The sequence below is a fragment of the Agrilus planipennis genome, unplaced genomic scaffold (genome assembly GCF_000699045.2).
Source record: "Agrilus planipennis isolate EAB-ADULT unplaced genomic scaffold, Apla_2.0 scaffold192, whole genome shotgun sequence".
Lineage (NCBI taxonomy): Eukaryota > Metazoa > Arthropoda > Insecta > Coleoptera > Buprestidae > Agrilus > Agrilus planipennis.
This window is the reverse complement of record NW_020442435.1, coordinates 439,805-454,971: the sequence shown is the minus strand read 5'-3', so window position 1 is coordinate 454,971 and position 15,167 is coordinate 439,805. Positions and strand designations below refer to the sequence as shown.

The window sequence follows — 15,167 nt, the reverse complement described above, 5'->3', positions numbered from 1 at the left end:
AACTTAAAAATTCTTTTCACTGATGCCTTGTAACAACTTTAGTATATTTTGATAATTCCATATCGTTAGAGGAACAATTCATTTTCCAAATAAAATTAAGTAAAAAATAAATATATTAATAGTGTTTGTTATTAAGGCGCTCTAAAAAGCAGGAAGTAAAAAATTAAACATTCAAAGTGATAATATAAAGAAATAAAACAATAAAAATTTATATAATTCAAAAAAGTAAATATTTTTTCCTTCAAACAAATCAAAAATTTTAAGTGTTTAAAAAATCTTAAAAACCATACAAAACCAAACCTTTATTAATTATCTTTTAGGGTCTTTGTTTTGTTTTTTTGTTTTGTACTTTTCAATTGACGTCCCTTAGCAATTTTATTACATTCTAATATTATTCAAAAATAAATTAATTCTTACCAGATATTTTTAGCTAACAAAGTACTTCTAACAGCTAGAAAAACTGAAATTTTAGATGGTGAAATTTTACCTTAATTAACTGCAAAATACGGTGTATGAGAATATAGGTGCATACATTTTGGTGTTTCGGTAGACCCACAATAAACTTAACGGGTCAGACTATAAAAATGGAAAAAAATTTGAAACTTGTTTGTAACAAAAACAAATTTCACAAAACAGTTACTGTAAAAATTAAGGAAGATGGTATTTTTTTACGTTCTTAGATCACTTTTCATATACAAACACATCACAAATGAAACTTCCTATCTATTTCGCTCAAATTATTAACGTTTATTAATAAAATAGATCTTAGGCGGGCATTGTTAATGTTATCTTAAAATAGTTTAATGTAAAATCATTTAAAACTATTTTTTTGAATAATACCTTTTCTCCTAATTCATTTATTTTTTTAATTACTAAAACGAAAACAAAATTGTTAATTTCCTTATCATTTATAACGATAAACAAGTTAACTTTTTTTTATCTTGATATTAGTAAAAGTCCATAAAAAATAATAGGGTATTCCCCAACTTTAAAAAAAGATATGATAAGAATTAACATATTCCGGATGTGGTGTAGAAAGTAAGTACTATAAGAAGGTACAGTTTTTACAGCATGTTTCCTTCTTTTATGTTTTGTAGATTTAGAGTTGTATCCAATCATAAATGAATATGTAATAAGTTAGTGGGCATTCCTCATAAGTTTATATGCAACATGGATATATAGAGCATATATCAAGTTGCAAATGCCCAGTTAAAACGATCTCTCTAATAGTTTAATATAACCTCCAAGTATTACCTGAAAACTATGTTTAGCATATTATCACCCCTCAAAAACAATATACCCAATTTCACAAAAACCATTGAAATCATTCTTGAAAAAATGATTATATATACATTTATACCCACATCACCCATTTAAGTCTCAGTAGTTGATTTATGTTTTTACTTACTTCAGATACAAAAACAACTTCTAGTGCTGCAAATCAGTAATAAAATATGGCAGTCACATTATTGGGAGACTAAATGCGGTTGCATATGAAGCATTTAACTACAGATTTAATAATTTCGGTAACGAATTTCTGATGTGTTGTAGTGCAGTGTATATTGAATATTGAAGTTGTCCATTTTTATAGGTTGTTTTTTACGGAAATAAGCACTACTTTTCCCAAACGCCCCAGTGCTTCAAAAAACTTGAAAAAACTGGATAAAAACAAGTATTTTCGCTTAAATTATTATGTAGACAATAATGTAAAAAGGTAATAATATAAATAATGACATGTTTTGAAGCAATACCATAGATCACAGACAAGAGAGGCCATAGATCTTGTCTATCCATAGATAAGAGCGCAAGACTTTACCTATTCTAGGGCGTAGATTAGTTTGCATGTACCGCATGTACTTAACCTCTTCACGTTAAACAATTCAGACAGTAGTAAGTCGCTTCAAAAGTAAATTAAAATCCATGAAAATGTCTAATGTAAAGTATATACTAGTAACTGGTGGTGTTATTAGTGGTGTTGGTAAAGGTGTCATTGCTAGCAGTTTTGGCACAATTTTAAAATGTTGCGGTATTGAAGTAACTTCGATTAAAATTGACCCTTACATTAATTTAGATGCGGGGACATTTTCACCCTACGAACACGGTGAGTAAATACTCAAATATTGAATTTTGTACTGTGCAGTATAATGTTTGTAGTTATTTAATAAGTTTCATATGTTAAAATAACCTCTACTAGGCATAAAGCATGCCTTAGTTGCTGTGGTTTTGTTTAAATAACTACATAATTAAGTATTCATTGTTTGACACTTATTAAGCTTGTTAATTGGAAATTGCCTTTAATGGAATGTTTACAATTATAAAAGAAAACGATTGCATTTTTTGTTTATTTGTTTTTTGTATTCGTTTGTAAATTGTTAAGGAATGTGATAATATTGTTCTTGTTTTATTTATTATTGAACTCATTGTTTAATAATTTTTTTTAAATCATATTGGACATTTACACTGATAAGTTTTATTAGGTGAAGTATATGTTTTGGATGATGGTGGTGAAGTAGACTTAGATTTAGGCAACTACGAGCGATTTTTAAACATTACACTTCACAAAGACAATAATATAACAACAGGAAAAATATATCAACAAGTAATTGATCGAGAGAGAAGGGGCGATTATTTAGGAAAAACTGTGCAAGGTATATATAGCTTTTTCGGCTTTTACCAAGAATTATTAATGTTTAAAAAATATTTTAGTGGTTCCACATATAACAGATGCTATTCAAGAATGGGTAGAACGAGTGGCCCAAGTGCCTGTTTCAGAAACTGGCAAAGTACCCCAAGTTTGCATAGTAGAATTAGGTGGAACAATAGGTGATATAGAGAGTATGGCTTTTGTAGAGGCTTTTCGACAGTTTCAATTTAGAGCGAAACGTGAAAACTTTTGTTTGGCACATGTCTCACTTGTACCACAGGTAAACAAAATCATAATACTTCTCTTATATGTTGTACTGTTGTTAGTGTATGATTTTTACATAGTTGCAATGATTAAAAATTTGATGTGAAATACCTAGAATGTTTGGTAGGCACTTGGTGAGATATTTTTAATAAAATACCATTTAAGTAAAATATTTGCTTTGGGTTTCACAAGAGGATTATTGATAAATCTTCATCACTGTTATTTTTATTACGTGTAAACACATAGAGTCTATTACCTTTCAAGTCGTGTTAAGACCTAATATTTATGTTTCGATATTTAGCGTCGCGTAAAGGTAGTCATTTACAGATTTTCTTAGATCTGCCAATTCCAAAGAGTTTATTCTGAACATCAGTACTCACTAACGCTACCTTAACGTCAAGCATAGTACGTTTCGTTAAGTTCTTGGCCAGTAGCATGTCAACAGTATGAAAACCACCTGATGTGATTCCCGACTTCCAACTTATTAGTTCTTATCAACATATCATAGGATACAGAAATAATTAACAGCATATCATAGGACGTAGGAATAGTTTAATACATTTGCGTGCAAGCTTCGTTGTAGATCCAGTTTGAGAAGTAGACACCATTGTAAGAAACTTGTCAAACATGAAATACTAAAATTAGCAGGAATATCTGTAATGGTTACATGCTGTTACTGATCCTGAGGTTCTAACTGTGCTACATGAAATCGAATTTTAAATCTACTAATATAATTTAAATCAGATAATAATATTAAGTTTAAGAAATGTTATGTTAATTTGTAAATTGCCTGGGACTTTATGAGACATTCGTTCATTTTAATTAATTAATATCACATAATAATAACGGCAACTTTTTATAGCCAAAATCAACAGGGGAGCCAAAAACCAAACCAACTCAAGCTTCTGTAAGAGAACTTAGGGGTTTAGGGTTGTCTCCCGACTTTATAGTTTGCCGGTCAGAAAAACCTATTGGCCATGAAGTAAAAGAAAAAATTTCCAATTTTTGTCATGTTGCGCCTGCGCAGGTGAGTGTTCTTTTTTTTTCACAATTTATTTTTTAAACCAAAAATTGAAAACGTAACGTTTTTTGTTTTCCATTCTATAATGAAATTAGAATCAATACGTTGTTAAGGTTTTATACCATAAAAAGATAAAACGAAACGTTTTACAATGAAATTTCCTTGTCTATCTACCTGCCTGTAGAACACAATTGCCAAAGTAGCTGTTAATACTACCAATGGCTTCGGTTTGGTTAGTAGTTTATCGAAGCTAATGGTTTTCTGATGAGAACCTGTAAGTTCGACATCGCTATCCACAGCCGGTAATTTCGATAAATTGCTAACCAAGAACTTAATGTTCTTCATTTTGATTAAATGGCTAGACAGTTCCCCTAGCTAACTCAGTACATACTTCATCGGCCCAAATAATATCTACCTACTGAATATGTTTTCTAGATATTTTCAATCCGGTAATTTTTTTCATAATTGATTTAATGAATTATGCAGGTAATATGTATTCCCGATTTGAGCTCAATTTATAAAGTGCCAATTGTAATGGAATCAAATGGGGTCGTCGAGTTTTTAAATGAGCGTCTCAAATTGGGAATGAACCTTATGGTGCCTGCCCGAAAGTTCATGAAACGATGGGTGGATTTAGCTAACCGAATGGACCATTTAAGAGACGGGGTGCGGATAGCTCTCGTGGGCAAATACACCAGGCTCGAAGACTCCTACACATCTATTACAAAAGCGCTACAACATGCAGCAAATGCTGTGGGTTTTCACGTGAAAGTTGTGTTCATAGAGGCAACCAACTTGGAGGAGGGCATGCTCAAAGACGATCCTGTTGCTTATCATAATGCCTGGTCTGAATTGTGTCAAAGCGAGTTAGTATTTACTAACTCTGTTATAACTTATTACGGTGAATTTGCTCGAGTTTCAAATTTTTATTGTAAATTACTCTTGTAACCACATCCAATATAAAGCCTTAATGTGAAACCGTGTTAAAGTTAAAACGAAATATCAAATTTAAAAAAGAATTATATTATTGGTGCATTTAATTTGACGTGTAATTTTCACTTTTTAAATATATTTATTATTTACTGTAGAGGGGTGATTATACCAGGTGGTTTTGGTAAAAGGGGCATCGAAGGAAAAATCGAGGCAAATAAATGGTGTCGTGAAAACAACAAACCCTTATTAGGAATTTGTTTAGGATTTCAAACGGCAGTAATTGAATATGCAAGAAATGTCTTGAAACTCGAAGAAGCTCACACGACTGAATGCAATCCAGAGACTTCTCATCCTGTAATAATTGATATGCCTGAGCATAACAGTGGAGACAAGGGAGGGACCATGAGGCTTGGAAAAAGGACGACAGTATTCACGGAGGCATCAAGAAATAGCAAAATCCGTGAGTAGATTATTTTTTTAAGTTTTACTTTTTTTAGCATCATTTTTCCTCTTTTGACCAGGTCGTTTATATGGTAAAAAAGATAAAATTGAAGAACGACATCGACACAGATACGAAGTTAATCCAAAGTACGTGACGCCTATAGAGAAAGAATGCATGAAATTCGTAGGTAAGTTATAAAAATGGTCTATTCAAATTACAGCAGTAAATATTTAGTTAGAATGATTTGCAAGAAAAATATTTATAAAATTTGTTTTATATTTTATAATGATATGTATACAGCTGTGGATGAAACTGCTGAAAGAATGGAAATATTGGAGTTAGAACGACATCCCTATTATATAGCCACACAATTTCATCCAGAATATTTATCCAGACCTATGGCTCCTTCTCCTCCATTTTTAGGGCTCATATTAGCATCAAAAGATAAACTGAAGTCATATTTGGCTAGGGGATGTAAATATTCACCAATGCAACAATCAGATTCAGGTAACAAAACCTTTTTAATGCAATACAGAAAACTACAAATTAAAGACGCTATATTAATTTATTTTGTATTTCATAGAAGATGAAGAATGCTTAGAAAAAAATGCAAATATCCCCGAGACAAACATAGAAGAGTGGGATAGTGGAGCATGTAGCAGTTCTAGTAATATCTGACCACTTTTACAAGTACCAAACGGTGCTTTCAACATTCTTATTTAATTCAATGTCATTTTCTGTACTCTCAATTGTAAAATTGGGGACCTCTTTGCCATTGAAATAGACAAAATCGATATCTACAAGATCAGGCTTAACATATAAGGAGAAAGTCCAAAAATTTACCTTTCTAGATTTCTAATATCAAGAAAATGATAAAGAACCAGTTCCTTATTTTTATATGTACTCCTAAATGTAAGTTTAAAAGTTAACGCTGAGCATAACTACTACTTGGTTTTTATTTATAATTATAATTTTTTTTCTAATAATTTCTTCTGATAATCTTGTCCTTTTGATGTTTCACATTAAATAAAGAGAAAAAGTTAGAACAGACGTTTTTTTATATTGTTAATCGTAATTATGTTATAAAAATGTTTTTTATTGATATAACTGCCTTAATTATAATAATTAAAAAACATATTAACTTAAGGAATATTTGCCAAGTAATCCTTAACATGGGAAGGATCAAGACGCCTAAAACCATTAGCATCGCAGATACCAACTTCTATATTGTCAGCAGTCATCTGCCCTTCGAAACTTTCTTTGAGTGTTAAAATGGCTGTGTGAACTGCATCATCCAATTCCAATTCTTCACCATATCTGTTAAAGCAAATAAATACGCTCTATATTAACAATAAAATAGGGAAATACATTACCTTTTTTCCAAAAAGGTTTTTCCATTCACAAAGTTCTTTCCCATAGCAGTTGCCTTCCAGGCAAAATAAGCTCCTGAAGGATCACATTGAAACAAATAGGGCCTGTTGTTGTCCCATCCACAGATAAGTAATGAGACTCCAAAAGGTCTCACCCCTCCAGACTGGGTATACTCTTGCATAACAGCAGCTACACGTTGTACCAGTTGTGCAGTAGGAATGGGTTCATGATATACTAAATAATATTGTTGAGCCATTTTGCGAGCTTGTTTAATAAGTAGTCTGTAATCAGGACCCATTCCAGAATACACCATTCCAATATGATTTGTCACCATTTCAACTTTACTGACACTATGTTCTTCATATAGAATGGACTTGTGTTTGTTTTCGGTTGCTATTACTACCCCATTTGATGCTGCATAGAACAATTATTAAATGTTTTGATATATGTATTACCTGGTGAATTACCTTTAATTCCAACTGAAGGAGCTCCTGCAGCCACAGCAGCTAATGCATATTCAATTTGTACCAACTTTCCCGAAGGACTACAAAAATTTTGAGGTTAATAGTAAATGATTTGCAAAAAAATAAAAATAATTACCTGAAAGTAGTAAGAGAAAAACTGTATCTTTCACTTGAAGCCATTATAATGTTGTTTTAGGAAGAACTATTTTTAATTAAACTGTATTTTTTTTGCAAATAATATTTGGAATTTCAAACAGCTATAAGCCAATTAGCTATAGATTACTTGTAATTGTCATCATAGATAATAGATACACAAAGTGTCATAGAATTTGAGTTCTTTGCATTTCCATGGAGGTACACAGTGGGTTGACATCACCATAGATAAAGACAAAAGGAAATAAGTATCATAGATGAGAGATCACTATGCTCAGCAGAAATTGTATCTACTATCAATGTTTAAAACAATCGTTAAAAATTTGACAGTTAACCTAGTATAAACTTGTTTAAAATTAAGACTTTTAAATCATTTAAATCAAATTTAAAGGAAAGATAAAAATAAATTGACTACTTTGTATTTATTTGTATCAATTATACTAATCATAATAGCAATCGACAAACGTTTACGGACAGTGTTTTAGACTAAATTATACTTTTAAAAATGAGTGATGGAAAGAAAGTCCAAAAAGAAGTTCTTTTAGCAATTTCAAATAACGATTTAAAGAATACTCTTACTATTCTAAACTTAAAAGATACCTTGTGCTGCAGTGACGATTTTTGTGTGAAAATTTTGATATGTTGCTGTTCCCTCTGCACTAACAATGGAAAGGAGAAAAGTGTTGATTCTGAAATGCTGTTAAAAATCGTACAGTATTGTTTGCAAAATATTTGTTACTTAAATGAAAACCAATGGGACAAGTACTATCGATCAGTTTATCACATTGTGAAATTTTTACTACAAAATGTAAGTTCTGTATATCTTACACTCTATTATTAGTTTGTCTGTATACTCATAATGGTAGTAGCAGCATTAAGCTGATATGCTCCAATGAAGTATAATTATAATATACTGTTAATTTGTATTTCAGAACAAAGCAATTAATGCAACACATTTAGAAGAGATCTTGTTGCCTCAATTCTGGGACAACTGTGTTAGTCTTAAATATCATTTGTTGTACAAATCAGTGTGTGATATAGTCCACAATGTAATTGCCAAGATGTCCAAAAAGTATTCTGATAAAACAACTGCTAAAGAGGCAGTTACATGGTGCATACTAGCTTTGAAAATGTACCAGAAAATTATTCCACTGGATCAGTTGTTTGAGACTAAAGTTTCAGTATATTTTAGATCTTTAAGTGGACTTCCAGCTGCTGAGAGGTTAAAAATGTATTTATCATTATTAAATTTAGTTGATGGTAAAGAAAACAGTATTCCTACAACAGGACTTCTACATTTGCTCTTAAAAACACTTAAACCATTGACAGAGAACTTGAATTGTCATGAAGATTCATTTATATTAGCAGAATGCATAAAAAGGATTGTAAATTCTGTTAAAAAGGAATCTGACAAAGAAGTTTTAAAATTTAGCACATTGCTAGTTTTATTGAGTAAGATTATATTGATGGATAACAATATGACCAGCAGAATTTGTGAATTTCATCAACAATTCTTAAGAAACTATTGCTGCTCTGAAGAAATGTGTCATATAGTTGCAAACATTTTGAAACTTGTCATTAATCGTATCACATCTGACAAAACAGAGTTATTATCTGAGAGATTTTTAAAAAGTTTTGCCAGTTTATTGCTTGTGGTGAGTAAAGAAGTAGCAAACAAAGATAAAGACTGCAAGTCTTGTGATAGTTGCCTCGTTTGTACAGACATTTTTACTTCAGTAACATTGTTATTAAAGCTTGGATACTTGACTAAATTTTCCATCTCTAAAAACGTCTTAATAGCAGCTGAAACATTGCAAACAATTCAAAAATACTTAAAGTATGGCTGTGAACTTATTGCAAGACTCAAAAAGCAACAGTGCAACAAGTGGAGAAATTCTTGGATAGAAATGGGAGCTCTAGTTTATAATATTGGCGTTAATTTGTATGAAAAGAAACTTAATCAGTGTTTAATCTTTTGGGAATTGTTCCTTGAGAAAACTTTAACTTTAGAAGCCTCAGAAGAAGTTATTTCAAGGGATATTATGAGTCAAGCTTTGAGTGGATTGACTGAGACTTGCATAGAAAATAAAAGATATGAAGACGCCTTAACATATACTGCTTTAAATGCCCTAAAATGCTCGGAGGCGAGAAGTAAAAGCGTATTTTCTCAGTGGGTGCATATAAAGACGATCTCTAAGGATGCTGACATGGGGAGTAGGATTGAAAAAATTCAGGAAACAACAACCGTTTCAGCTTTGGAATGTAAAAAAGAATATGCCTACCTATTAAACGCTTCTAATTCCGAATTATTGTTAACTAAAGAGCTCGAACACTATAAGATGCTTTGGCCAAGTAAGAAACCTATGATGATGGCACTGAAACGATTAAAACTTGTATGTGATAGCATCACGTGTGCTAAAGTTTTGGTGAAAGTTTGGGGCGATTGTAATACTTCAGTACACGATGATTTCTATCTAATTTTCACAGAAATTTTTGACGATTTCCAAAAAGAATTAAATGATCCCAAATATATTATCGATTTTGAAGCCGAAATATGTCTTGCCAACATGTACGTTTTACAATACGATTTTAATTTGAATAAATTGAGATATAATCAGTGTGATGAAATGAATAATACGGTCTCCGCCCCTAAAATACCTCTACAACCCCACGAATTGCCCCCAAATCCTAACGACGAATGCGATATGGTCTCAGCGTATTCAAATTTGAACATTGACGCAGTTAAAAAAATCATGAATTACTTAGATCAGGCACTTGAAAAATTAAAAGGAATTATTACCCGTTTAAACCATGACAACAAATCTATTATCGAGAAATATAAGGTTTCCGAACTTCTGTTTCTGATTGCCGAACATTATCGATTAAACAGTTACAATAGTTTTGCAATACAAAGTTGGGTTGTAAATTTAAGAATTGCAGAAGTTGTGAATAACGCAGAACTCAAATTGAAATGCATAAATTCGATTTTGGAAGCTGCTGATGAGATGTCTGTTTCACTCAGTAACAAACTTCTAGATGAAGCAAATAAAATAATTGCCAAAACTGACATAAACTCAGAATTGGTCCTGATGTTTTATATTCAACGTAGTAGGATTTATTTAAAGCGTAATTATGTGAAAAACGCTTTGCTAGACTTTCAAAAGGCTGATAAAGAATTATCAAAGGTCGTTGATACTATTAATCCGACGGTTAATATAAAATTCAACCTGCTGAAATTTCAGCTAATGTTATTACCCTGTAAATATGATATTGAAGGGCATGACATTACCCCTGTGTCAATGTTACATCAGCATTTACACTTGATTACTTCATATTTAAAAGAGAAAAACCACAACCCAATTGGACTTCATTTATATTTTGAATTGACTAGAACAATGGGGACTACTTATAAGTGGCTGCTATTGCCAAGGGAAGTTAGATGTTATTGTCGGGATGCTGCCATTTTAGCCCAGAAACTTCTACTTCCTTTGGTATCGGCTGAATTTTTAGTCCTTTTATCTCATGCCGACTTGCACAGTGTTCGACATGACGATTGCTCGGTTAAATTGGAAGGTCTTTCATACATCTTGTGTCTCTTAAATAAACGCTCTAATAATAATAATAATAATAATGATTTAAAAGTAGCTTCAGATATGGTAAAAGATTACAAGAAGCCTGAAGAGAATGTGCTTGTAGTTCCTCCCCTATTAGAGTTTCGGGATGCCCCTTCAACTGTCAAATGTTTAACTAATACAGGTGGTTCTCCTGATTTTTTAAAAAAGAGCTTCAAAATGCCCAACTTTATAGACCACAAGGGCAGCTGCGATTGCGTTTACTGCAACAACTTCGAGTATCACAATATCACGTTGAAAACGTTGCATTTGTATGCACTTTTGAACTATCACAAAAACTACTTAAATACAGCCCAAGAGTTTTTCGAAGGGGCCTGTTTATTCTACAAAAGATTGAAAACGAGGGAGACTGTTTTAAAAAAAAAGTTAAACACATTTCTTGACTGTGAACTGCTTCCTGATTTCATTAGTTTTTATTGGGAATCATTCTGCTCCTTATTACTGGATTTTGGATATTTTTTAATGAAAGTCAACAACACATCGAGTGCTCGCAAAGTAAATGCGAAACTTTTAGATCATCTTCGCGAAAACGAACTACGAAACGTTTATATACAAAATGAAGCGGTTATGCAACATTGCTTTATTGAGATGGACGTTGAGGACAATAAAGAAAACTTACAATTAGATTTATTGAAAGTAAATAATAAGGAGATAAATAACGTAACTGACTCTAAATCTCTTCAGAAAACTCCGGAAGATAAACAAACAAAAATAAATGTTTCTGGAACTGTAAGTCCTAGACTAATAACACCTCCTGCTCGTGTAGTAAAAGCCATAAAATTCGACTTAGGAGAACAAGACGAAAAAGAGACAAAGAAACCTGACAGAATTGAATTTGAAGTTAACAGCATATTTACAACGTTTTCAAAAACACCTGTGATACCTAAAATTAAAGTTTACATGTCACCACCGAAGACCACGTCTAAAAAACGAAATTTGGCCAGAGTGCCCGACGAAGTGAAAATAGAAAATACTAGTGATATAATTCAAATGAGTCCAAATGCCTATGCAACACCTTCTTCATTAAAAAATGCTGATACAAAAGGCGAATTTGGCTTGCGATCTAGGACAAAATTGTTAACGAACCGATTAAAAAGTTCTGCGAAACCAAACGTCGAAGAGATTGACAATATTGATGATATGAAAAATAATGTTCGTAAAAATTTGATGACTGAATTAAACGATGTCGTAACAGATTTAAATGGTTTAACGATTTCTGGGCCACAAAAGAAGAAGGAAGGAAACAATTCCAAAAAAGGAATTGAAGCTCCAGTTGTAAGAAAACGAAGAGGAAGACCCCCGAAAAAAGTTTAACTTTTATATATTCTTTACCTTTGTAGTCAAATGTATTTCATTGATGTATGTATTATTTATTATTTTTAAGGTTTATTGTTTGGTGATTGTCTAGTTTGTTAATTATAACTGTACTTTAAATATTACAACTAATTTTAATAAACATTTGTTAATTACCGTGTACTGGTGTTTAAATGAAAGAAATAAAAAGTGAAGGATAGTATATGGACAAAAATTTTGTAGAAAAAGGAATAGTAAAAAATACGAAGATAAAAAAGCGGGCGACAATTTTGCATATTTTTGGTGTGAATTAAAATGAAGTCACTTCTATGCTCGCGAACAGGTACTTTAGAGATTCAAAAAAGATTGTTAAAGGTATATGTTTGGAGCCAGCCGTTATACGGTTGCGAAACATGGACGGTGGGCGCGGCGCAAAAGAAAAGGTTAAAAGCGTTCGAAATGTGGTGTTACAGACGAATGATGAGGATATCGTAGATAGAGAACGTTAGAAATAAAGGGGTATTAGAAAGAATAGATGAACAGAGGACAATATAGAAGTCAATAAGAAATAGGCGAGATAGGTTAGTAGGACATCCTCTCAGGCATGAAGGGCCAGTCAGTGAAATATAAGAGGCAGAAACAGGAGTTAAGAGGAGTAAAGGTAGACCTAGATCAGATTACTGTCCGCAAATAGTTAAGGATGTGAAATGTACTGGTTTTAGGGAAATGCGAAGTTTAGCTCAGGATAGGAAAGACAGGAGGTACGTGTCCAACCAGTCTTAGGACTGATGACGTTATGATGATGATGATGAGGGAAATGCGAAAATTGGCTCAGGATATGAAGGACTGGAGGTGGGTGTCCAACCAGTTTTAGGACTAACAACCTTATGATGATGATTTCTCTAACTCGGAGCAATAGTCAACGGTTAGAGCAGTTTTCATGTGGAACTGTTACCAGTATAAGTNTGCGAAGATTATCTATAATAGGAACCAACCAGTCGTAAGACTGACGAACTTATGATGATGATGACGAGCATTAGTATTGATAAAATTACAGAATAAAATACAATACTAGAAAAATTACTCCTTTATTTTCTATAAAACAGAAATTGATAATGGAAACTTATAGTCCGAGAGGCGACTGCTAAAAACATTAGCTTATTAAAGAGATTTTGTATTCTGAAAAGATAGATGCAATAGACAAAGATACGAATGAAACATAAAGCTCCAAGCAAGAAGACTAGAGGTAGGAGCAGTAATTTAATCCTAAATATGATCAACTAATAAATGATAGAAACCGAAACGGTTCGCTGTACGATGAGCGACTAAATTAATGATACTTTAACAGGTATAATTTAATGGTATATAATATTAAAAAGAAAAAATAAATTAATAAAACATAAATAATTTTTTTCCCCTGAGGATCTTATTCCTATGTTTGGTAGCTAGGGTCTTACTGGCTATTAGTTTACGTTTATTGTTTGGCAACTAAAGTATTTTCTATCCTTTATTAGTGATGATACTTTTTAGACTCTCTATCCACGATATTCTCATCATTCGCCGGTAACACCACCCTCTAATATAATGTAAAAACATATGCAGGCATTTTCGCAGTCACCTCTTGGTCTATTAGGCATGAATAATAGACTAACATACAAAAAGGTTCCATGTTTATGGTTTAAATAGATTTTGAATAAGTAAAAATGGTACATAGGACAAATAACTAAATTCAAATAAAAAGAAACACCCTGCGGGTTTTGAAGAGAAAAATTTACAAATTTGAAGTCGTGGATTTAGTATATAGATAGTCTTAGGTAACTCAAAATAAGGTTAAAGTCTGCATGAAGAATATTTTCGAAATGACCATTAAACTTAAACACTTTGTAATAATTGCATTCAAATAGTTATTAATTTGTGTTGTGTCAAATACGCTTGAAGGATTATTGATGCTGTATAGATTTACCGGTAGGTACCTGCGTATATGCATGTAACTTATGTAATGTTAATGTAATCATAATAACGTGTGCCGGTCAAATTTGATTATGACTCCTATCAAATACATTAGTTGCTATTAGTGATGTCGGATATGCGGCAAGAGACTGCTCCAGTTAGTCCTTAATTGATTTGCGATAGACAGGATCAGAAATTCACTTTAGCGACTTGTCCTTTCGCAGGAACTTCCGATTAATTTATAGGGCTCACAAATTTAATAATGATAGTCATACATCTTGTCCTCGTCCACTTTTAAGGTAAACGAAAGGTACATGTGCGTTTTTATCTTTCACTTTTTGTTTCTAAATTGAAATGTATTATGTGATGCTTTCAAAGCTTGTGCTTTGTTTGTGAGATTTTGAAATTGACAAGAAATGTGATATTTTTTTTGAGTGAATTAAAAAAAAGTTCGAAAACTACATAAGAAAACTGCAGCAATAACACGAGCGTTCGTTAGTTTAACACAATTAACAATGAAACCATTTTGAATGTAAATAATATGATTTGTATAGTGAAAACAATATGTAGAATTTTGTGGTAAAAATGGATGTTTAATTTGACTAAATTAAAAAAGATGATATTCGTGAATATTTGCTTTAGTAAGCAATTCAATTTTAAATGGACAGCAATGTGTTAATTAAAAAATGCAGAACTTTTTTATTACAACACATTTCTAGTTTGTATTAAAATGAGAAAGAATGAAATGCAAAGCCAAATGAAAAACAAGCGCTCGTGTATTTTTAACTTATTATTTAAAAAAATATAATTTTAAATACTCTAAAGGGTTAATAATATATAAGAAAGTGTGAAAAATTTCGCAGTAACAACAGTGATATCACACGCTCTCTCCAAGGTCATAGAAGCGTTTTGAATCTCGGCGGTTTTCAAAACTCAGTAGCGGTAGGTTGTTTCTAAAATAAGTAGTAAGCTTTGGAGGGTGTTAATTAGATGCAATAGG

General features: G+C 31.9%; 3 protein-coding genes and 3 long non-coding RNA genes across 10 annotated transcripts in view; 2 read left to right on the top strand and 4 right to left on the bottom strand.

The window, feature by feature from the left end:
* Window positions 1–15,167, bottom strand: part of LOC108738731 — a 469,009-nt gene that overhangs the window by 14,670 nt on the left and 439,172 nt on the right. The window lies entirely within an intron of this gene.
* On the bottom strand, window positions 725–1,501 carry LOC108738737. Its single transcript, XR_001938030.1, has 2 exons — window positions 1,409–1,501; window positions 725–1,261 (listed from the first exon to the last, which is right to left on the bottom strand). It is a non-coding gene; the product is annotated as an uncharacterized LOC108738737 (long non-coding RNA).
* LOC108738735 (CTP synthase) lies at window positions 1,512–6,347 on the top strand. Of its 2 annotated transcripts, XM_018472292.2 has the most exons (10): window positions 1,512–1,526; window positions 1,592–2,101; window positions 2,478–2,648; window positions 2,707–2,924; window positions 3,771–3,935; window positions 4,416–4,795; window positions 5,018–5,322; window positions 5,384–5,491; window positions 5,605–5,811; window positions 5,888–6,347. In XM_018472292.2, exons 2-10 carry the CDS (start codon window positions 1,921–1,923, stop codon window positions 5,980–5,982), a joined length of 1,830 nt encoding a protein of 609 aa, XP_018327794.1. In that variant the 5' UTR covers window positions 1,512–1,526; window positions 1,592–1,920; the 3' UTR covers window positions 5,983–6,347. The 2 variants fall into 2 exon arrangements, with proteins under 2 accessions (XP_018327794.1, XP_018327795.1); XM_018472293.2 differs by lacking the exon at window positions 1,512–1,526 and having other exon boundaries at window positions 1,853–2,101; window positions 5,891–6,347.
* On the bottom strand, window positions 6,380–7,441 carry LOC108738736 (proteasome subunit alpha type-2). Its single transcript, XM_018472294.1, has 4 exons — window positions 7,276–7,441; window positions 7,143–7,219; window positions 6,678–7,089; window positions 6,380–6,621 (listed from the first exon to the last, which is right to left on the bottom strand). Exons 1-4 carry the CDS (start codon window positions 7,317–7,319, stop codon window positions 6,447–6,449), a joined length of 708 nt encoding a protein of 235 aa, XP_018327796.1. The 5' UTR covers window positions 7,320–7,441; the 3' UTR covers window positions 6,380–6,446.
* LOC108738732 lies at window positions 7,778–12,398 on the top strand. Its single transcript, XM_018472291.1, has 2 exons — window positions 7,778–8,100; window positions 8,225–12,398. The coding sequence occupies exons 1-2, from the start codon at window positions 7,798–7,800 to the stop codon at window positions 12,236–12,238; spliced, it is 4,317 nt and encodes a 1,438-aa protein (XP_018327793.1). The 5' UTR covers window positions 7,778–7,797; the 3' UTR covers window positions 12,239–12,398.
* The window catches only part of LOC108738734, an 18,045-nt gene continuing 10,785 nt past the window's right edge, over window positions 7,908–15,167 (bottom strand). The window contains exon 4 of the long non-coding RNA XR_001938029.1: window positions 7,908–7,989. This is a non-coding gene — a long non-coding RNA (uncharacterized LOC108738734). The remainder of the gene's footprint in view (window positions 7,990–15,167) is intronic.

What these genes read in the sequence shown, in the direction of transcription:
- LOC108738735 (XM_018472292.2), top strand. Translation starts at nt 1,921, where the DNA reads ATGAAAATGTCTAATGTAAAGTATATACTAGTAACTGGTGGTGTTATT. An exon ending in GTCATGTTGCGCCTGCGCAG is followed by an intron (nt 3,936 to 4,415) that starts GTGAGTGTTCTT and finishes TGAATTATGCAG; the next exon opens with GTAATATGTATTCCCGATTT. An exon ending in AATGCAACAATCAGATTCAG is followed by an intron (nt 5,812 to 5,887) that starts GTAACAAAACCT and finishes TGTATTTCATAG; the next exon opens with AAGATGAAGAATGCTTAGAA.
- LOC108738736 (XM_018472294.1), bottom strand. Translation starts at nt 7,319, where the DNA reads ATGGCTTCAAGTGAAAGATACAGTTTTTCTCTTACTACTTTCAG. An exon ending in TCCTTCAGTTGGAATTAAAG is followed by an intron (nt 7,090 to 7,142) that starts GTAATTCACCAG and finishes TGTTCTATGCAG; the next exon opens with CATCAAATGGGGTAGTAATA. An exon ending in AAAACCTTTTTGGAAAAAAG is followed by an intron (nt 6,622 to 6,677) that starts GTAATGTATTTC and finishes TTGCTTTAACAG; the next exon opens with ATATGGTGAAGAATTGGAAT.
- LOC108738732 (XM_018472291.1), top strand. Translation starts at nt 7,798, where the DNA reads ATGAGTGATGGAAAGAAAGTCCAAAAAGAAGTTCTTTTAGCAATTTCA. An exon ending in TGAAATTTTTACTACAAAAT is followed by an intron (nt 8,101 to 8,224) that starts GTAAGTTCTGTA and finishes TTTGTATTTCAG; the next exon opens with AACAAAGCAATTAATGCAAC.